The sequence below is a fragment of the Rhinatrema bivittatum genome, chromosome 4 (genome assembly GCF_901001135.1).
Source record: "Rhinatrema bivittatum chromosome 4, aRhiBiv1.1, whole genome shotgun sequence".
Classification (NCBI taxonomy): Eukaryota; Metazoa; Chordata; class Amphibia; order Gymnophiona; family Rhinatrematidae; genus Rhinatrema; species Rhinatrema bivittatum.
The window spans coordinates 478,211,749-478,235,219 of record NC_042618.1 but is presented as its reverse complement, the minus strand read 5'-3'; the positions used below and the strand labels follow the sequence as shown (position 1 = coordinate 478,235,219).

Below are 23,471 nucleotides of genomic sequence, written 5' to 3'. Positions count from 1 at the left end.
TCAAGAGTGCAATTCTTCATCCTCTTTAATAAGTGCAACTCACCAGAAACAGATAAAGAACAAAAAACAGCAAAAACCATCCCTGTGCCTTAACCAATGCAAAACTGCTGAAGACGCGTTAACAGCCGAGACCGTCCGCTGGCACGAGTCACGGCACACGCCCTCTTATCCAACTTCACCAGCAACCTACTACTACTACTACGCAGACAAGAGCACCAGCGGAGGAAGGCCGAGGCCCGGCCCGCCTGGAGCTACAGGTAGCAGATGGTCTTCAGCACCGTGTAGGCCATCGACCAGGTCACACAGTAACCCACGATGCAGCTCAAACCCCTGTTGGGCTGGGGAAGAGCAGCTAAGTAAACAATGGTGTGGTAGATCCTGCTCGCTGCAAAGATCCTAAAATGCATCAACGCCAGGTAGAGATCGGGGCTGCAGAGCACGTACAGCAGGCCGATGCCGAGGAAGGGGACGATGTTCTCCAGGTCGTTGAGGTGGCACCTACAGAAGACAGGAAAATAAATAAATAGAGTTACACGTGGCACGCTTAGCACCACTCTCCCCCATGAACTCGCCCGTTTCTTAAACTCTTCTCCTGTCTGCTAGGAAAGCTTCTTCCTTATCTCCAGTCTCTGTCTTCACCCACCAAGCCTCTCATTGCCAGGCGAGTCCCAAGCCCAGTGCCAACGCCTCGAGCTCAGCACGCCCACGCTAACCAGAAGCCACCTCCTTCATGAATATGGTAAATGCTTGTCCACCTTGCAGAGACATTTTGGGGGGTAGGGGAAGACCACCACCCTCTCAGATTGGGGATAGGGGAAGACCATCGCCCTCTCAGATTGTGCATTATCCAGGGAGTCCCTGCTGAGCAGGGTTAACAGTCTCCTGCTCGGAGGTGCAATTAAAATGATCCTGAAGGAACGGTCACTCGATTTACTCTCTCGGTTTCTGGTTTAAGCAGCTGTTGGGTGGGGCTCAGATAAACCCTGGCCCCCCCATACACACGGGAAACCCATGTGCTGGTCTCGTTTCTCACTCAGACCCTTTTCACATGCAGTGGGCAGGTCAGTGACCGAGCAGGCAACCTAAAGCCCTCTCCATCTGCTTATCCCTTGGTTATATTTGTAATTAGAGCCACAGTCCCCGAACCTCAAGCTGAAACCTTAACAATCGCTCTCAACGTTTTGTGATAAGTATCTGCTTTTTTCTACATCAAGACTCTCACATCGGGCAAGTCACTTATCTCCTCAATCCGCACTTTCCCCCTGCAATGCCCTCTGTCTGGAAGAGACTTCCCTACTCAGATTCAAATCCAGCCTAAAAGCTCACCCTTGGAGGCCGTAACTCCTAAACTCTCCCGTATAGCAAATGCCCAGAGACGCTGCTCGTCCTGTGCGTTTGTCTTGACCAGAGAGCAACACCATGGAGCAGGGGCTCTCGGGCCTCACCTGGGCAGAGGATAAACGTTTCTGCAAACCTCCGTGGGACAAAAATCTCTCTCACCTTGAGGTTTTAGTGCACTTTAGTGTTTCTTTATTTAATCTTAATTTTGCACCTTCCTCCTTTGTGAATTAACGTAACCCCGTGGCCTTTCCTGCACGGACGCTCTCATTTGTACACCTACTTCAGCCTTTTACCATTTCCAGTTCCCTCAACAACAAAAGCATGGAAAACCGATGAATATAATTTAGGCTTTCAAGGGTTTAGCAAACACCAGGGCCTGTGTTTCTTGGTTACACATTGGTGCAGGGGGTCCCTGGGACTCCTCAGTCCTCCAGTACAGGTGGCACGGCAGGACGGAGGCCACGGTGCAGGAGACGCGGGGGAGATGTTAATTTGCTGGATCCTGAACTCCTCTCGGGACAGGGTAACGCCACCCACATGGAGATGGGGCCCTTACAGCCTGAGAAATGTTTTCAGTGTCCATGGCGGTGGTTACACAGCGCTGGGGATCAGACCACGCAGCAAAGGCAGAGATGGGTCATGCATAGGGTCAGGCTCTTGACTTTCAAGAGTCCCAACATTGTTAAGGTAGGGGAGAGCACTTCAAGAGGCTCTGACGGGGAAGGGCTTCTTGTGACACAGGAAAACAGTGGGATTCAACCAAGAGGCACTACTGAGAGGGCAAGAGCAAACCTTTATATTAGAACAGAAAATAAAAGGAAGAGGAAAAGGAGACAACTATGGGGTTGAAGAGAGGCAGCTGGAAATGTTAAGAGCATGCGGAAGAGAACAGAGGCGGCCAGGGAAGAACGGCTGCAAAGGTGACCAGGACAGCAGAGGCATAAAGTGAGGTGACAGGAGTAAGACGCGTCTGTGTCAGCAAGAGGGGACTGTAAAACAGAGGTCAAATGAAGGAATCTGGAGGGGGACCGAGAAAAAACAAAAATGTAACACTTTTGTTCAGGGCTCACCAAAGAATAGACTGGGTAAGAGCATAAGATATGCCATACTGGGTCAGACCAAGGGTCCATCAAGCCCAGCATCCTGTTTCCAACAGAGGCCAATCCAGGCCACAAGAACCTGGCAATTACCCAAGCATTAGATAGATCTCAAGCTACTACTGCTTATTCATTACCGTAATAGCAGTTTATGGACTTCTCCTCCAGGAACTTATCCAAACCTTTTTTAAACCCAGTTACACTAACTGCTGTAACCACATCCTCTGGCAATGAATTCCAGAGCTTAAACTATGCTCTGAGTGAAATATAATTTCCTTTTATTTGTTTTAAATGAGCTACTTGCTAACTTCATGGAATGCCCCCTGGTCCTTCTATTATCTGAAAGCGTAAATAACCGATTCACATTTACCCGTTCTAGACCTCTCATGATTTTAAACACCTCTATCATATCCCCCCTCAGCCGTCTCTTCTCCAAGCTGAAAAGTCCTAACCTCTTTAGTCTTTCCTCATAGGGGAGTTGTTCCATTCCCCTTATCATTTTGGTTGCCCTTCTCTGTACCTTCTCCATCACAATTATATCTTTTTTGAGATGCGGCGACCAGAATTGTACACAGTATTCAAGGTGCGGTCTCACCATGGAGCGATACAGAGGCATTATGTTATTTTCCGTTTTATTCTCCATTCCCTTCCTAAGGATCTCTATTTGCCTGGCACACAGAATGGTAGAGGGCTCTGCTTGGATTAGCACAAGAGATAAGTAGAAGGCAGCAAAGGGACCAAATGGGATATAATCTAGGATATTAACAGAGCTCAGAGAGGTTCTGGCACCGCAAGTGGCAGCGCTGTTCAGAGACTCCGAGACAAATCACTGCAGAGGGCCAAAGACTGCCAAGGTTGCCCCTCTTTATGGAAAGGGAACCAGGGAGGAAGTTAACACTGTGCAGGCCCTTTATTCTGGCTTCACTGGTTGCTTAAGTATTTTTGTATTTTATTAAAATCTCTTAAATTGCTCACCCACAGCGATTTACAAAATAAAACAAAACACAATAATTGGAATTGCATACAGCACAAAATGGCCCGACAGACAACACACAAAACAATCAATAACCAGAATCCATCTTGGAGGCCGAAATCAAAGTTCAAACATGAACTTTACGCAAACGCTAAAGAAAAGGACAGGACAATATCTAGAATCCAGCAGGTTACAAGATCCAAAGCAGCATGCTTATTACGATCCAAATCTGATCTGGTTTTTCTGATTCAGTAACCAACGAATTAGATGCGAAGCATGCACTGGATGCGGCAGTAAAGCACGAGACACCATCCCACCCAAGCAGCTCGTGAATGGACAGAGCAGTCTGGGAGTGGGGGGGGGAATAGGGGGCTCCAGGGTGCTTGACCGGATCAGGAACGGGTTTGCATGTCAGATACCAGCACCACCAGCACTTTGTAAGTGGAATTCATGCCAAAGACTGAGGGCTGATCAGGAATCTGGTCTGGGTAATGTCTTCTTTCAATATTTTCCTAATACTGTACAAGAATTAGGAGGAAAGGTTTGCACTCTCCAGATATTAAGAGGATTTTCCTGAGAGCACGGATAAAATATGGAACAGTCTAAGAAAATCTGAGGATGCTCAAGAAGTTGGCAGCTAAGATTCAATGCAAACAATTAAAAAGGACAGAGTCCTGCAGAGAAGGATGTAATAGGGTGCGATACCGACGGGCACCTAATATCAGATCAGATCAAGGCTGTAAACGTGCCACAAGGCAAGCTCGGGTGAATACGAAGCGGCATTAGCAGCAGAAGATAAGGCATTCATGAGACTTCTGAAGTGTCAAAGGCAGCTCTGGAGGCTAAAAGCAGACAGAGAGTAGACAAGGCCTAGCAAACTGCTGCCGGGTGTGCAGGAAAAGCCATGATGGAGACATTTAAATACCTCAAAAAGTATAAATGCACAAGAAGCAAACTTTTTCACTGGAAACAAACTTCTAGACCAAAAGGTCAGGATACGAAAATCAAAAAGAGGGAAGTGTCAGGAGAAGTATTAAGAAAGTTTCTTCCCAGATGCACGGCAGCGCCTCCAAGGGAAGGGACAGCTGGCAGAGGGTGACTACAGATGAGCTTTACCTGCAAAGACGTGGCAGAGATGCAGAGGAGCCTGTGGCACTGACACCAGGCAGAGCCTTCCTGGCACCTACAGTCCTCGTCTGCCATCGCATCCCACTTCCAGGTCAGAATACGCCAGCTACGCCTACTCTAGGTGGCGATACCTCTATCAGGATATTAAAAGGACAACACTGGGCCTCCAGGCCCCGAGAGCTCTAATTCATTCAGCAGAGCTGATTTTAACGCTACACGGTGTGCAAGGAGCATTGCTTCATTCTTGGGGACTTTAATACTTATCTGCATAGTAAACCGGGACGACAATTTGCAAGGTGTTTTTTTGGGGTTTTTTTTTTTTACTTTTTCTGCCCTTAATTTGTCTCAAATTGTTAATATCCCAAGGCATCGTGCTCATCATTCCCTTGATTTGATTTCTGTTTCCGACTCTTGGGTTACTGCAGGATATATTATTTCAGACCTTACAGTTGAGCCGATTTTATACTCAGGTCATGATTTGTTGCAGTTTAAGATTTGCCCTCGTTTCAGATGCTATTAGGGAACATCGTGAGTGCACTGTGAATAATTTTCTGTCGTCATCTGCAAATTTGATTGTCTCACTCATTGTACCCATAAGAACATACCATACTGGGTCAGACCAAGGGTCCATCAAGCCCAGCATCCTGTTTCCAACAGAGGCCAATCCAGGCCATAAGAACCTGGCAAGAACCCTAAAACTAGGTCTCTCTCATGCTATTGTTGCTAGTAATAGCAGTGGCTATTTTCTAAGTCAACTTAATTAATAGCAAGTAATAGACTTCTCCTCCAAGAACTTATCCAATCTTTTTTGAATCCAGCTACGCTAACTGCACTAACCACATCCTCCGGCAACAAATTCCAGAGTTTAATTGTGCGTTGAGTGAAAAAGAACTTTCTCCGATTAGTTTTAAATGTGCCCCATGCTAACTTCATGGAGTGCCCCCTAGTCTTTCTATTATCTAAAAGAGTAAATAACCGAGTCACATCTACCCGTTCTAGACCTCTCATGATTTTAAACACCTCTATCATATCCCCTCTCAGTCGTCTCTTCTCCAAGCTGAAAAGTCCTAACCTCTTTAGTCTTTCCTCATAGGGGAGTTGTTCCATTCCCCTTATCATTTTGGTAGCCCTTCTCTGTACCTTCTCCATCGCAATTATATCTTTTTTGAGATGTGGCGACCAGAATTGTACACAGTATTCAAGGTGCGGTCTCACCATGGAGCGATACAGAGGCATTATGACATTTTCCGTTTTATTCACCATTCCCTTCCTAATAATTCCCAACATTCTGTTTGCTTTTTTGACTGCCGCAGCACACTGAGCCGACGATTTCAATGTGTTATCCACTATGACACCTAGATCTCTTTCTTGGGTTGTAGCACCTAATATGGAACCTAACATTGTGTAACTACAGCAAGGGTTATTTTTCCCTATATGCATCACCTTGCATTTATCCACATTAAATTTCATCTGCCATTTGGATGCCCAATCTTCCAGTCTTGCAAGGTCCTCTTGTAATGTATCACAATCCGCTTGTGATTTAACTACTCTGAACAATTTTGTGTCATCTGCAAATTTGATTATCTCACTCGTCGTATTTCTTTCCAGATCATTTATAAATATATTGAAAAGTAAGGGTCCCAATTCAGATCCCTGAGGCACTCCACTGTCCACTCCCTTCCACTGAGAAAATTGCCCATTTAATCCTACTCTCTGTTTCCTGTCTTTTAGCCAGTTTGCAATCCACGAAAGGACATCGCCACCTATCCCATGACTTTTTACTTTTCCTAGAAGCCTCTCATGAGGAACTTTGTCAAACGCCTTCTGAAAATCCAAGTATACTACATCTACCGGTTCACCTTTATCCACATGTTTATTAACTCCTTCAAAAAAGTGAAGCAGATTTGTGAGGCAAGACTTGCCCTGGGTAAAGCCATGCTGACTTTGTTCCATTAAACCATGTCTTTCTATATGTTCTGTGATTTTGATGTTTAGAACACTTTCCACTATTTTTCCTGGCACTGAAGTCAGGCTAACTGGTCTGTAGTTTCCCGGATCATTTATAAATATATTGAAAAGCACTGGTCCAAGTACAGATCCCCGAGGCACACCACTGTTTATATTTCTCCACCGAGAAAACTGACCTAGACCTAGGACTTCAAGGCCAGTTCCCATGGTTTTCCCTCTGAATTCTTTTGCCGTGTGTGTGCTGGGATACGTTATCTGGTAGCTCAGTAGCTTAAGTAGTTACCAGTCATTAGGCAGAGCTCAGTATACTGCAAGGCAGCTGTCAATTTGGCCAGGACCCTGGTGACCCAAAGGCAAGAGATAGCTTAAGATGCTCACGAGAGACCGGGCTATTAGAGAGAGAGAGAGAGACTACCATGTGCAATGTGATGGGACACCGTGATGAAGGAAGAGATCCGACCAGCCAGCTTGAAGTCCTAGGGATCTCCTCTCGGAGCTGCTGGTGGCACAGCTAAGGCTTTGCTTTCTCACCTGCGAACCCGCTCTACCTCTTCGGTTACCCTCAGGGCCTTTTAGCACTGTCGCCTTTACCGAACATAGCAGCATCTTCTGGATTGGCGAACGCCTAGACACAGGAGATAAGAGACACCACCGACATTACAAGCAGTCTCTCCAACACATTTTAATATGCATAAACGAAGACAAGCTAGACAGGAAACTCAGAAAAGCTCTGTCCCCAAACCTTCCCACAGCACAGCAAAAAAATTCACCTTGTACATAAAGCCCTGCTTAAACCTCTCAAAGGTTTTGGGAAGTTAACCACACTCCAAGCTCTGCTCCCCCACCTCCAGAACCTCTGTTTCCAGCAGCAGCAGCAGCAGTGCGCACTCACAGGCCCCGCCCCCTCCACATTACATTGCAGGAGGCGGAGCCTAGAGCACCACCGGGGCCACTGAAGCGAGGGCTCGGAAGGGAGAGAACGGAGGTCCAAGCGTGCACAGCTCAGTATGGCAAATCCTCATAAAATACAAAGATGTCGGCAGCTGGACACCCGGAGCTTGCAAATTACTGGACTCTTCCTCGGGTTTATCCACTCAGCTGATATCATCTCAAGTTCATCCCACAGGGCTCCCCACGAGGCAGAGCCCCAGGAATGAGCAAGGACCTGGAGGTGTCCCTTCGAAAGGCAGAGAGTCAGCAACTAAACTAAAACGATTGAAGCAGGGCTTTCTAAACCAGGTGAATGTTTGAGGGCAGAGCTTTTCCTGGTAAGGCGCATCCTTCTTTGTACTGCCCTTGGCAGTACTGTAACTTAGCTCTTATAACTTGAAATGGAAAGTGTTTATCGTTAATTAAGGGGGGCCATCTCATTTCCTTCCCTCCTCAGGATGACTGCACGGGTCCTTTCCTGGCCAACAGGACATGGGAAGGTCCAAACCAGCCCCCCAAGTGCTGATGTTCAACCAGTAGGGAGCGCTCCTATGGCATTGGTCATTCTGCTCCCCCGCCAGAGTATCACAGACCAGAGATGGCACCAGGAGTCACCGGCAGCACCGGGCACAGCGATCGGGCTACGAAGCCATCATTGCTTTTAATAAGGTCTAAAAGGAAGAAAGGCAAGTTGGTTCTTACCTGCTAATTTTCATTCCTGTGGTACCAAGGATCAGTCCAGATCGCTGGGTTGTGTCTCCCTTCCAGCAGATGGAGTCAGAGCAAAAACTGAAAAGGCACCCTCTCTTACAGGCCGATTCAGTAAAGTCCGCGGGAGAGCGGACGAATGCCCGCTCTCCCGGCGCGCGCGATGCAGTATTCAAATTAGGTGGTGCGGTAGAAACGGGGAAAAGGAGGCGCTAGGGTCACTAGCGCGTCCCTAGCGCCTCCTTTTGGACCGGAGCGGCAGCTGCCAGCGGGTTTGACAGCAGATGCTCAATTTTGCTGGCGTCTGTTCTCGAGCTCGGAAACCGGATGCCGGCAAAATTGAGCGTCCAGTTTTCGGCCCGACAGCCACCAGCCGACTTCAAATTTTTTAAAAAATTTTTTTAAACTTTTTTTTTTTTTACTCTTCGGGACCTCCGACTTAATATCGCTATGATATTAAGTTGGAGGGTGCACAGAAAAGCAGATTTTACTGCTTTTCTGTGCGCTTTCCCGGTGCCAGAAGAAATTAGCGACTACCTTTGGGTCGGCGCTAATTTCTGAAAGTAAAATGTGTGGCTTGGCTGCACATTTTACTTTCTGTATCCCGCATGCATACGTAATAGGGCCATCCACATGCATTTGCATGTTGAGGGCGCTATTAGGTGCCGCGGGTTGGACGTGTGTTTTCCGCCCCTTACTGAATAAGGGGTAAGGGAAAACGCGCATCCAATAGCAGGCTAACAGTGCGCTCCGTCGAAGCGCACCGTATTGTATCGACCTGTTAACTTGGTGTGCCATCTGCGATCCTTCAGTATTATCCATCCCATAGCAGAACAACAAATGTGAGGATAAAACTCCGAACGTAAAAACCAATGTAAAAAACCAATGGCTACATCAAATTGTTCGGCCAACCGAAAGAAACTGTAAAACGCAGAACATATGTACAAGGAAGACACCTTCCTATGCAATGCAAATTGTCATTACGATAAATAATTTTGCAGAATAAAAAATCACTATAGGTACGGGACTCTCCAAGCTCTAAGGGCGGGTGTCTGAACTGATCCTTGGTATTACAGGAATGAAAATTAGCAGGTAAGAACCAATTTTCCTTTCCCTGTACGTACCAGGATCGGTCCAGACCGCTGGGATGTACCCAAGCTGCCCTAATTGGGGTGGGACCTAGAGAGTCCTGCACGAAGAACGCTGCTGCCAAAGCAGTCGACATCCAGATCCCGAACGTCCACACAGTAATGCTTAGCAAAGGTATGCAACAATTTCCAAATGGCTGCTCTACAAATCTCCTGCGGTGAAACAAACTGGCTCTCCGCCCAAGAAGCCGCCTGAGATCTGGTGGAATGCGCCTTCAAACCTTCCGGTATTGCGCAGCCGATACAGATATAATTGGAGGTAGTGGCCTCCTTCAACCACCTAGCCACAGTAGCTTTGGACGCCTTCTGACCATTCTTAGGGCCACTCCATAAGACAAACAAATGATCAGACAACCGAAAGGCATTGGTCACCTCCAGATAGCGAAGGAGAACCCGCACATCCAATTTATGCAGATCCTTATCCGTAGGAGAACGAGGATCCAAATTTGGGAAAGCAGGCAACTCTACCATCAGATTCAAATGAAATCCCGACACCACCTTTGGCAGGAAAGATGGCACTGTTTGCAGAGAAACTCCCGATTCCGAAATACGGAGATACGGTTCTCGACACGACAAAGCTTGAAGCTCCGAGACCCGCCTTGCGGAGGTGTTCGCCACCAGGAAAACCATTTTGAGAGTCAGGTCCTTCCAACGTGGCCTGCTTGAGAGGCTCAAATGGAAGACCACATAAGCCAGGGGTCAGGAACCTTTTTGGCTGAGAGAGCCATAAACGCCACATATTTTAAAATGTAATTCCATGAGAGCCATACAATATGTTTAAAACTAAATACAAGTAAATGTGTGCATTTTATGTAAGATCACACTTTTAAAGTACAATAAGTCTCTGAAAATATTACACCAGGCCTTAAGACACCAATACATCTCCTATTAGGAAAACGGACCAAGTCAGGCTGCTATAGAGTCCTACACAGAAACTACACGCCAGCAGAAAACCTCACCTGAATCACGTGCTGTCCCTCACCTAACATAGAATAAAGAGACCAAAACGCATAACAAGAAGCATGCAGACAAAAACTGAATTGGAAACTGCAACAAGCCAGAGTCTCTGTATGCAGTGTAACAAAGGAAAAAAGAAACATCACACATCCTTATAAAACAAATCAAGAAATATAAAATCATCAGCAGTAAAACTGTACTAACAAAAAGAACATATTTCGAAACAGCTGATGAGTGGAATATCCAATAATTAAAAACTCATATAAAACATTTCCAGATACCAACAAAATATTTCAAAATAGCAGACACAAAGATCCAGTAATGAAAAATAATAAGGATACAAAAATTTTTTTGCTCTGCATACCTGGGAACGTTTGATATCCAGGTGTCCTGAGATTGTTCTGAATTAGCAGGAGGTGGGGTGGTTTGCTTGGAACTTTCTCCTCTCTCAGTCACATACCAGCGCTCTCTCTCACACTGGCTCTCAATGACACACCTATACACACATGCTCTCAGTCACTCACATATACAAATGTTTTTTCTCTCTCACTTATATAGGCTCTTAATTACACATTTACACACATGCTGTCTATCTTTTCACGCTTACACACACACAGGCTTTCAATCACATAAATACATGCTGTCTTTTTCTCTCACACACAGACTCTCATTCACATGCTTACAAACATGTCCTCTCTTTCTCTCATTTACACACAGGCTCTTAATCACATACTCACATGCTCCCTCACCTAAATCAGCTCTCAATCACACAGACACACATGCTCTCTCTCTCTCATTTAAACACAGGCTCTCAATCACATACTCACATGCTCCATCACCTAAACCAGCTGTCAATCAGACACAGACACACATGATCTCTCTCTTACTTATACACACAGGCTCTTAATCATACATACACATGATCTCTCTCACACACAAAGGATCTCAATCATACACACATACTCTTTCAAACAAACAGGTTTTCAATTACAAACTTACACATACAGGTTCCCAATGGTAAACTTACATTCATGCTCTCTCTCTCACAGGCAGGATCGCAATCACAGACATACTCTCTTTCACATATACAGGCTCTCAATCATTCACATACATGCAATCTCTCACTCACACACACAGGATCTCAAACACACATGCTTGCTCGCTCATTCATTCACTCTCTCTCTCCCCCTCCCCCCCCCCCCCCCGGGAACTCGCGGCAGCAGCAGCAGCCACCTCCCAACACTAACCTCCTTCATTTTCAGCCCTCGCGGAGGCGAAGGCGGAGTCCCATCGGCCGCGGTTGAAGATTTTCATTTTCCTCCGAGCCGCGCTGCAGTCTTCTTCCCGTCGGACACTAGCGTGCCTGCGCGGGTCTTCCCGCGCAGGCACCCGATGCTCTCCACTTCCTCTTCCGGGCCGCGGGAAGAAGAGAGCACCGGCGTGCTCTCTTCTTCCCGCGGCCCGGAAGAGGAAGTGGAGAGCATCGGGTGCCTGCGCGGGAAGACCCGCGCAGGCACCCGATGACTCCAGCGCTGGCACCCGGCTGACACCCGATGACTCCCGCGCAGGCACCCGGATGACTCCAGTCGGCGTGCTCTCTTCTCCTCCCCCCCGCGGCCCGGAAGAGGAAGTGGTGAGCATCGGGTGCCTGCGCGGAAGAAGAGACCACGCTAGTGTGGTCTCTTCTTCCCGCGCAGGCACCCGGTGCTCTCCACTTCCTCTTCCGGGCCGCGGGGGGGGGGGGGGGAGAAGAGAGCGCGCCGGTGCCGCTGACTCCAGCTGTCCTGCCGCGTTCCGCCTGGGCTGACAGCATTTTAAGCCCGGGCGGCGGAGGACCGGGGAGCAGCTGGGTCAGCGGGGAGCCGCGAAGTATGGCGACACTTGTCTGCGAGCCAGATGCAGCCCTCAAAAGAGCCATATCTGGCTCGCGAGCCATGGGTTCCCGACCCCTGACATAAGCCATGGAGAACCAAGTTTAAACTCCACGAAGGACAGACCTTTCTGATCGGAGGATTCAAGTGTTTAGCTCCCTTCAAAAAACGTGATACGTCCGGATGAGCTACCAGTGAAAAACAGTCAACCTTGCCCCACAGACACCCTAGGCCCGCAACCTACACCCAGCGAGAACTGCAAGCCAAACCTTTCTTCAGGCTATCCTGCAAAAAGGCTAGAATATGAGCCACCGAAGCCCAACGCAGGGACACATTCAACCCGAGGTACCAAGAGTCGAAAACCCTCCAGACTCAAACAAAGGCAAGCGAAGTGGACAATTTCCACGCTTGCGGGAGGGTAGAGAATCTAATCAGAATACACCCTTTTTCTCAACTGTCTCCTCTCATAAGCCAGGCCGCAAGACAAAAGCGATTTGCGCGATCGAAAAATATTGGACCTTGTCGAAGAAGATTCGGAAGATGGTTGAGACGAACCAGACCATCGATCGCCAAGTTGATCAGATCGGCAAACTACGGCCATCGGGGCCACTCCGGAGCTACGAGGGTGACTAACTCTACGTGTGTTGCTATACGACGCAAGACCTTGCCCACTAGTGGCTGGGGGGAAACACGTACAGCTGAACGCGAGGCCACGGAAGGACGAGGGCACCCACCCCTTCCAACCCGTGATCTCTCCGATGACTGAAAAACCGAGCCGCCTTTGCATCTCTTTGAGTTGCCATCAAGTCCAGGTGAGAACACCCCAGCGACGAGTGAGGAGCTGGAAGACTGCTTCAGACAGCTTCCACTCGCCGGGATCCAGATGCTGGCGACTGAGAAAATCCGCCTGAACATTGTCTATCCCGGCTATGTGTAAGGCCGCTAGCCGGACTAGAGATGGCACTCTGCCAAGGCCATGAGGCAGTTGGCTTCCAAGGCCACTAGCCGGCTCTTGGTTCCTCCCTGATGGTTGATGTAGGCCATGGTCGTTGCGTTGTCAGACAATACTCGCACCGACCGTTGACTGACCAGAGGGAGAAAGACGCGTAACGCTAGACGCACCGCCCTGGTCTCCGATCGATTGATGGACCATGTTGCCTGATAAGTCATCCATCGGCCCTGAGCAGTCTTGGACTGGCAGACCGCTCTCCAGCCAGAGAGGCTAGCATCCGTCATTACGATCACCCACTGTGGTTCCTCCAGGTCCATCCCCCATTGCAAGTGGGTCAGAATCAACCACCAATCGAGACTGGACCTGGCAGGTTCCGAGAGGGGCAAGCGAAGCTGGAACTCCTTTGACTTTGGATCCCAACAAGAAAGCAGCGCCTTCTGTAAAGAGCTCATATGCGCAAACACCCAGGGAATTAATTCCAGAGTAGACACCATTTAACCAAGTACTTGCAAATAATCCCACACCGGGGGGAAGTGGTAGCGACAAGAGCCGAAGGATTTGCGCCAATAACTTGATCATCCTCTCCTGGGTGAGGAAGACCTTGCCGACTGATGTATCGAGCCATGTGCTTAAGAAGTTCAGGACCTGCGACGGGATCAACTGGCTCTTGGCAAAGTTGACCACCCAAGAGATTGGAGTCGGAGCAAAACTATGCGTACTGCCATCCGACAGAGGTGTTCCGATTTCGCCCATATGAGCCAATCATCCAGGTAGGGGTGAACTAAGATCCCCGCCCGCCTGAGGGCATCTTAGTTCACCCCTACCTGGATGAAGACTCCGGAGCCGTCACCTTGGTGAAGACTCGCGGAGCTGTCGCCAATCCGAACGGGAGCGCTTGGAACTGATAATGTTCCCCCAAAACCGTGAACTGGAGAAATCTTTGATGATGCTCGCGGATCCCTATTTGAAGATACGCCTCCGTTAGGTCCAAAGAGGCCAAATATTCTTCTGAGTGGACGGCCACAATGTCTGAGTGGAGAGACTCCATGCGGAACAGAGGTACCCGAAGAGCCCGGTTGACCTTCTTCAGGTCCAAAATTGGACGAAAGGATCCCTCCTTCTTTGGGAGGACAAAACAGATGGAGTACCTGCCTGACCTGTGCTTCTCCGGAGGGACTGGCACTATGGCTCCCAGGGATTTTAACCTATCCAGGGTTTGACTTACCACTTCTCGCTTGGCTCGAGACCCACAGGGTGACACCAGGAACAGATCCCGTAACAGGCAGGTAAAATCCAACTCATAGCCACTTTCCATTACACGGACCCCCACTGGTCTGATGTAATCTTGACCAGGTCCTCGAGAAATTGTGAGAGGTGGCCGCCCACCACTGGAACTGGGGAGAGGGTCTGCACACCTTCATTGGGAAGGCTTTCCCCCCGCAGCTCCTTGAGAGCCTCCGTCACGAAAAGGCCTGTGGCCGCGAAAGAAAGTAGGCCAAGACTGAGATCTCTGAGTCTGCTGCCGGGTGGGAAAGGCGGGAGCCCTAGCCTGCCGAAAGCTGCGCTGTCCCCGAAACCGGGAACGTGCCAAACGAAAGGCTCTGGAGGACCTGGGCTTATCCTCCGGCAACTTATACACTTTTTTCTCTCCCAGAGACTTTATGAGGGCTTCCAGCTCATCCCCAAACAACAATTTCCCTTTAAAAGGAAGATTGCCCAACTGGGTCTTGGAAGAAACGTCAGCTGACCAGTTTCGAAGCTAGAGAAGCCTCCTGGCTGAAACTGCCGTAGCCATGTTGCGCAAAGAAGCCCGGAGCAAATCATATAAAGCATCCGCAGTGTAAGCCACCGCGGATTCCATCCTATTCGCCTGGTCAGCCTCATCCGGAGGCAACTCCTGAGAGGTGAGCATTTGCTGTGCCCACCCAAGGGTTGCCCGCCCGAACACACAGTGCTGACACCTCACAGATCCGTTTGAGAAGAACCTCAAGTCTTCTATCCTGTAAATCTTTAAGAGCAGTCGCCCCAGTCATGGGAATGGTCGTCCTCTTAGTGACAGTGGAGACAAGACGCGTCCACCTTGGGGATCCTGAGAATGTCCAAGGACTCATCGGGCAATGGGTACAGTTTTTCCATCGCCCTCCCCACCCGCAGGGTCGCCTCAGGAGATTCCTCTCCCGGGTCACTAGCTCCATGAGCATCGGATGAAAGGGAAACGTTTTGGGAGGGGCCCACAACCCCGAGAGGACCGGATTCCCCTTGACAGGCTCCGTGCTGGGTTGCGGGGCCTCAACGTCCAGCTCCACCAGGACATGAGGGATCAAAGGATCCAGCTCCTCCCTCCTAAATAAGCGGAAAACACGGGGATCGTGCCCCTCTACCGGGGTGGACTCGACATCCCCGTCTGGATTTGGGAGGAGCGGGTCCCGGGAGGGATCCACAGCCCCCGCAGGGGCCAAAGGGACATTGGGAGCTGTGGGCCGTTTAGCGATCTTTGCGGGTGGAGGCTCAGTGTCCTGCTGCTGTGCCTCGGCTTCCAAGAAGGCCTTGTGCATCAACAACATAAGTTTGGACGAAAGAGGCACCTGGTCCTTTAAGGGTTCCGAGGAGGAAGGGCCGTGTTCGGAGGTGAGGCGGGCCCGCACCGCGCAGCTTAACAAGGGAGGAGGGGACTCCCCTCCCCCTGCAGGAAGACAGGGGACGGACAAAATGGCCGCCATTCCCGCGCGATCCGGGAACGAGATCGCCGGTCGGACCTTCGCGCCAAAATCGCCACGGAACCCTCCCCTGACGGGCCTTCTCCCCCGGGGAGGCAGCGGGCGCACACACAGCGTCGCGTGAAAGACGCAGCCCCGAGCCCCCACAGGCGGAGCACGAAAACCCCCGCGGCATCCCGGCGGTAAAGGAAATAAAATTATTTAAAGTTATCTAAAGACAGTGAGAACCGCCGAAAACACGGCCTTCCGGAGCTCTGGGAAGGCGAGAGCGCCAAGCTCACCCGAGGAATGCAACGACTCGGGACACAGGGGGGAAGGGACCGGCCCACCGGTTAATCCCCCGCTCACCGGAGTAAATCGTGCCTGCGGGGATTTGGCCATCGGGGTGTCCAGCCCCAGCCGTACGTCCAGCCAGGCTGCAGCTGCCTTGGGAGGAGAACACTGTCTTCACTGGGCAAAAATGACAACTAAAAACTTTTTTTTTTTAAACAAACTTGATGTAGCCAAAGCTATAATGCAAAGGGAAAGGAGAGAATAACTAAAAAGGAAATCATATGTTAGGATCAGGACCACAGGTTCTGCCGACCTCCTCTGCTGGAGTCAGAGAAAATACTGAGGGACCGCAGGTGGCACACCAGGGTATATGGGAGGTGCCTTTTGAGTTCTTCTCTGACTCCATCTGCTGGAAGGGAGACACAACCCAGCGGTCTGGACTGATCCTGGTACGTACAGGGAAGAGCCCGTCCATACAGCTATTTCAAGAACAGGAAAGATACGGGGCCAAGCGGCTACCGAATCACAACTGCAACTATTACATTCATGGCTACAATGTCATCACGTTTAGAAGAGGCCATGCTGACGCCAACACTGGTACTCCCCGCACTACATCACAGCTGCATTTTGGCACGGAGCACCTTCCTGGCAGAACTCTGGCTCTTGTGCGTCTCTTTTGCATGAACTGCCCCAGTACCCAGCAGCACGAGTGTCTCCCTGCCCTGGTGACCTTTACAGGTCGCCCTGCACAGAGAAGCCTGCTTATCAACTGTTGGGTGCATCCATCGCGTGCCGGGCTGCAGGAGCAGGGGCGTCTCTTCCTTCACATCCTTTTGCCATCCCATTGAAAAGGGGGACAGAGTCGATGTCTATTAGGGTCTGTAACTGAGCAGTGGGCAGCCCCTAGAGATGGGGACCCTCTTACAGTCCCACTGCTGGCATGAAGCCGCACACCCAGAGCCAGAACCTCGGCTCAAGGGTTGTGCACAATGCTGGTGTAGTATACAGGGCCTCGGCAACAAGCCACAAGGCCACTAGGCAGAGGCAGACAGACAGACAAACACAAGCGCACCGGGGGGAGACATTCCTTACCCCAGCCCAGCCAAACTGGAGATCCGCAGACAGAACAGAGCACAAATGCACATTAACAGAGCAAAGTCAGCTCGGCTGGAAGGCAATCCCCCTCCCCCCTGCAGAGAAAGGGATCCCCGAAACCCACAGCGTCCTCGCCCAGTGCGGTCACAAACTGACCCACTGACTTCTTTTTGTAAGAGTCCCAACAGGTCAGAGGGCAAACCAAGCCTGCAAACTCCTTCCATGGTGGCCCGGGATCACAGCGTAAAAGCTTCCTCCGAGCAGGCTAAGGAAAACCATTACAAATGACGGTTTATGATGCTCAGAGCTCCTCTTACCATCCTCGTCCGTCGCATGTACGCCGTGGCTGCGCTCATCAGCATCATTTTTGCTAGGACGATGGTAGAGTAAGTGGCAAACGCCAAGAAGACTTCATTGTCCATTAACTTGGTTGATTCAGCCATTGTCTGCACCTCCTGCTCAACCCCTGAAAACAAAAAAAAAAAAAAAAGAATTTAAAGGGAGAGGGGTAAGACGAGACGAGCAAAACCAGCTTCCTCGCGCACTGCGCAGAGCGCGAGAGAAGCAAGAACTTTTCTAAAAATATTAACGCACAAAAAAAGCCCAATGAAGCAGATCCTAAAGCTGAGCGAGGGGCCTCCTGTGCTGCGTCTCCCCCCACTCTGTGCGACCCAGGCGATGCTACGAAAGCGGAGGGAGAAAGGTCGCAAAGCGCGGTGGCGCTGAAAAACGTTTATAGCACCAACAGCGGCCTAATCCCACCTGGGGACGAAGACTCTCGTGCCCGGCACACGGGCCCCCGATCGGACGAGATCTCAGAAGCTACCCCAAGCAGGAACGCATCCCCACGGCAGACGACACAAGCAAAGTCTGCTCGCAGGGTGGTTAAGTGACCTGCTCAAGGTCACCCACAGCGAGTGCTGGGCACTTTTCTATAGGAGACAGGACTTCTAGGGGGTCCATTTTCACCTGCTATCCAGCTAAACCTTTCCAGTTAACAGTGCAGAGATATTCACTGGCACAGGTTCGCTGCCAAATATCCCCAACTATTTTAGAGCGAGCTGGATAAGCTTTAGGCTGCTCTTTGCCTGTCCCAAAGTTATCCTGAGAAACAGGATAAAAAGCTATCGCCTGAAACCTTGCTAACCTTTATTTCTGTCTATCCAAACCACAGAAATAAAGGCTGAAAAGCGGCCTAACCAGATAGCTGACTTGGGCCCAGAACGCTCCACGTTAGCCGGATACCATTTGAGGCAGACCTGGCTAACTCAGCCACAGAAATGGGACTTACAAATTGCTCCATTTGTCCAGCTGAGGCTGAACTCTGCTGGCAAGTGGCACTGAGCACTGACCTTTTAATGTTTCCTACTTCAATTTCAGCTCTTCCATAGGAGAAAATTGGCCCTTGCAAACAATTTCTTCTTCTAATTTGTACAGAACCATGACAAAAAAAAAGAGCACACAGGAGCCAATCTAGTGTCTTAGCGACAGTGCTGCCCGCTGCTATGCAGAGGGACCTGGGTTCGATCCCCAGCACAGGCCTTCAGCACCCTGGGTCAGCATTTGCAGCCACCGTGGGGGGAGGGTGCTGTGGGCATTACACAAGGGCACCACCTGGTGGTCACATTTAAGGGCCATGAGGGCAGGGCTCTAGGAGCAGCCCTGGTGCGAAGCCCCCGACGGAGGATGCTAGGCAAATTGTGACGGGACAGAGAACTGCGGGGAAATTCCCCAGGTAGCTGCAAATAAAAGGTTCCTGGATTCAAATCTCAATCCTGGTTCCAAAGGAGCCAATTTCAAAAAAAGCAAAACCATGCAGCACAGCTCTGTGCGTGGATCCGCCGGCTGGATCTCCGCTTCTGAAACCAGAGGATCGGACGTCATGGTCTACGGCAGGGGGTCCCCAAGCCAGAGCCGGCCCACGAAGCTCAATTTTCTGGCCCACCCTACTGTACCTTCTGTGGCTGCAGGAGAAGGGGGGTGGGGAGATGAGAGGGAAGAGGCAAACAAAGGGAGGGAAATGGGGAGGAGTAAGTGAAGGGAGGAGAAAGAGGGAAGGTGTGGAGGGGGAGTCAGTGAGCAGGAAAGGAATGAATGAGATGGGAGGGGAGGATAGGAGTGAAAGGGGAAGAGGGGAGAATCCGTACCTCAGGGGCAGGGCTCCCAGGGATGTGGCACTGTCTCCAACTTCCAAGCAGGCTGGAAATATTATTACTAATATTGATGGGGCCCCCACCCCTGCGCTCTCCCTTCACCAGCAGTGAAAGGGCCCTCCCTACCTCTGCAAAATCAGAGGGGGCCACTAAAAAAAGAAACACAACCCTAGGCCCTACTGGTGGTTTGCAACATCCTATGCGGCCCTAACCCTGAAACGTTTGGGGTGGTGAACAAATCCAACGCTGGCCCTGCATCTCTAAAGGTCTTATTCCTAGCTCACCTTCCTCTTTATTACACTTTCTCCCTGGGTTTGCTCTGCTGTTCGTCCTACTCTATTTACATTTTGAGAAATCTGCGGGGATACGAGTTTACACAGTGGAATAAATCCTCACATAATCGGCCGCCGAGGGTATTTTTTTTTTAAACTTTTGCACAGAGCAGAAGGAAGACTGCCAAGGACGGCTTCTCGCCTGATAGTTCCGCATTTCGGCAGCGCAGGAATTTGGCAGGCTTTATGCAATTCAAGTTTGACGCCTGCAAGGGGCAGCAGCCCCGGCTCACTTCGACTACGATGGGCAATAAACCTGCAGGAGGCCTTCCCGTGCCCCAAATCAAAAGGTCACCTGCAACGAAACATTCAATAAAACTGGAGGGCGCCCCCGCCTCGGCCGCTCAGGGGTGCAGGACCCCCAGACGGGGCTCCGGGAGGGGGGGGGGGGAGGACGCTGAGCTCGCAACACAAATTCTCCCTCCCTGCTCGCCCCCAAGCCTCTCCCGGCTACCAAAGTCCAGCAGCGCCCGCTGCCGCGGCTCCGCGGGTCCCTGCCACCGAGAGCTCCTCCTCCGGGGGCGCTCGCTATGCCCTGCGCACTTTATTTCCCAGAAGAACCGCCGAGAGCCCGCACTGAGCCTGGCGGTTACCCCCCTCCTCCTCCTCCTTCTCAAAGTGAGGGGACCCCGCTATACAGGGGGCAGAGCGCGCCCCTGGCCTGGGAGGATCGGGGGGGTCCCTACCGTTCACAGCCCCTGCAAGGTCAGCGGCGATCACCCTCCGTGCGGCAGAACCGGAGCAAAGAGGGCAGGGGCGTGGCCGCGGGCAAAGTTTACTTCTGGCAAACGCCCTCAGTAATCCGCTCCTCCCCCCTCCCTCCCTCTCGTTATCTTTTATGTGGGAAATAAAACCCTTTCACTGCTAAACAGCTCTCGGCCTGGTCGCGCTGAGATGTGGATTTGCCAGATATGTTTTCACACTTTGATTAAATAAATAGATAGATAGATAGATAGATAGATAAATATGTACTAAAAGTATAAATGACAAAGTGGCGTCTCTGTGGACACTTCCCACCCGCACCCCGGGGGTGGCTGCACGATGGCGTCGCCTGCCAGCACTGCAGATGGGGGAGGGCTCGTGAGGCAGTAAAGAGCTCTCAGCTCCTGGGGAGACCCCACCTGAGTTTTCCCGGTTACAGGAAGCCCCTGAGGGGGGGTTATTAACAGTTTTTCACTGCTGTTCCTTTTAAGATTTGGGGGGGGGGGGAGGGGGCAATGTGGCTGCCCCTGATTGAACCAGCAGCTTCTGCTAGCGCAAGTCAGACCTCCCTGGCCCCACCTTTCAGCCGCTATAAAAGCTCCAGGAGCCTTCAATACAACATTTCATCCATATGGGAGGGAAGTCTGCCCTCCTTATAGGGCGACAAAACAGGATTAGCAGCCAGATGTCCAAATGCTTTCCTTTATTGGGTGGTAACACGAATATATGAACATTGGGCATTGTTCATATATTCGTGTTACCACCCAATAAAAGAAAGCATTTGGACATCTGGCTGCTAATCCTGTTTTGTCGCCCTCACGGCTTTGTTAGACAGCCTTCCTTGCTGTTTCTTCTGCCCTCCTTATAGCACAGAACAGAGAGATAAACCCTGCACCCCGCATTGTGTAAGAATGCCCTGCACTAACAAACTTACCATACAAAATCATTTTCTGTTATTTATCATTTTCCTTATTTACACTCTACCCAGCCATTCTCTCTCCTTCTTCCCTCATGTTATTTATAAGTGACCCTGCCTCTCTTTATCCTCTCCCTCCAAATGTTACTTAAATTTGACACTAGTTTACCCATGTTATCTTCTTTATTCTACATGTTACTTGGTTAACTTCATATCTTTTATTTCTTTAATGTACTACTGTTACCATTTGGAGAGTGGACCCCTGTTCCGAAGTAGAGTCAGCGCTGCCGAGAGGGGGAGTTAACCCTTGGCGGCCTCTACCGTCGGAGGGCAAGGCCTGTTGGAGAGGTAGAGCTGAAGGCTTCACCCTGGAAGCTCGCGACCCCCCCAGGAGGAGCCCGAAGGGGCACAGCCGCTGGGACTTAGGAGACTCCCTGAAGAATGAAGATGGTCTGGATGCAGGCGCCTCCTGCAGGTCGTGGTTTCCAGACGGCTGGCGCCTCCAGCAGGTCGTGAGAGGTTGGGGAGTAGGTTTGGAGAATGGTCCCAGTCCAATCCAAGGGTCGAAGTCCGGAGAGAGGTCGAGAGCCGATCCAGGAGCAGACGGGAGAATGGTCCGAAGCCAATCCAGGAACAAGAGGGAGAAGGGTCCAGAGCCAGTCCACGTCGAAGCCAGAGAAGTCACCAACACCAGTCCAAAGGTCAGGAGCCAAAGAATCAATCCAACGGGGAGAAGAGCAGAAGCAGGACGAGAAGCGGATCCAGAACACCAAACAGGAAACCAGGAACTGAGCCTCAATACCAAGGCAAGGTCTGAGAGGCAGACCTTGCCTTAAATACCCGAAAAGAGGAAGCAGCTTCAGAAGGGAGCCACGACATTTCCTGTCGTGGCCCCTTTAAATCTATTCTTCAGCCCCGCGCGCAGCCCTAAGCAGCCAGGAAGGAGGAGGAGTCATCTCAGCCCCGCTGGGCTCCGCGGCTGGACCGGGCAGCGGCCGAGGCCGCAAGAAGAACGTCTGAGGGAGCTCCCTGCTCCATCAGGAGCCTCCGGGTCCTCCCGATGTCGCGGGTGAGTTACTGGTCCCGGCCGCGGACCGCCACAGCCGGCGGCCATGATGGTCGGCCCCGGTCGCGGTTTGCCGCGGCCGGCGGCCATAACAACTACGCCCTGGCATATGTTCTTGTTCCCTGTACACCGACGCGATATATAAAAACCAATAAATACATTTTCTAATTCTGGTGTCCTCTCAGTAACAGCAACACAAACTCCCTGCACAACACAAAGCCTCCCTTGCAAACCTGCTATACAGTAACACCTGACTCCCAAGACTGAAAAAGCAACAGCTTTACCAATGAAAAGAAAGCACTTCAGATATAGCAGAGCCCTAGAACATCAATACAGCCTACAGAAAGTAAACAGTAGTAAAATCTCTAACCTCTGTCACACATGCAGAACATGCACTGATTCTTACCAATACAGAAAAAGAGACCACAAATTAGAAATAGAAACATGGAAACAAAAACAGAACTGGAAACCTAGGAAGCCAGAATGACCTGCACACAGTGCAACACTAAAGAAGGAAACCAAAGAATAGAATAAGGGCTGGGGATTTCCAGAGCTGGCATATTCCTATCACTAATAACTGGAAATAAGGGCTGGGGATTTCCAGAGCTGGCGTATTCCAATCCCTAATAACTGGAAATGAGGGCTGGGGATTTCCAGAGCTGGCATATTCCAATCCCTAATAACTGGAAATGAGGGCTGGGGATTTCCAGAGCTGGCATATTCCTATCACTAATAACTGGAAATAAGGGCTGGGGATTTCCAGAGCTGGCGTATTCCAATCCCTAATAACTGGAAATGAGGGCTGGGGATTTCCAGAGCTGGCATATTCCTATCACTAATAACTGGAAATAAGGGCTGGGGATTTCCAGAGCTGGCGTATTCCGATCACTAATAACTGGAAATAAGGGCTGCGGATTTCCAGAGCTGGCACATTCCTATCACAAATAACTGGAAATAAGGGCTGGGGATTTCCAGAGCTGGCATATTCCGATCACTAATAACTGGAAATAAGGGCTGGGGATTTCCAGAGCTGGCGTATTCCAATCCCTAATAACTGGAAATAAGGGCTGCGGATTTCCAGAGCTGGCACATTCCTATCACAAATAACTGGAAATAAGGGCTGGGGATTTCCAGAGCTGGCGTA

General features: G+C 50.4%; 1 protein-coding gene across 1 annotated transcript; it reads right to left on the bottom strand.

The window, feature by feature from the left end:
- Window positions 1-20,478, bottom strand: MGST1 (microsomal glutathione S-transferase 1). Its single transcript, XM_029597332.1, is given in 5 exon segments — window positions 1-498; window positions 7,039-7,075; window positions 7,078-7,132; window positions 17,476-17,624; window positions 20,330-20,478. Coding segments are annotated over 4 exon segments (465 nt in total). The 5' UTR covers window positions 17,602-17,624; window positions 20,330-20,478; the 3' UTR covers window positions 1-251.
- Window positions 20,479-23,471: the final 2,993 nt, after the last annotated feature.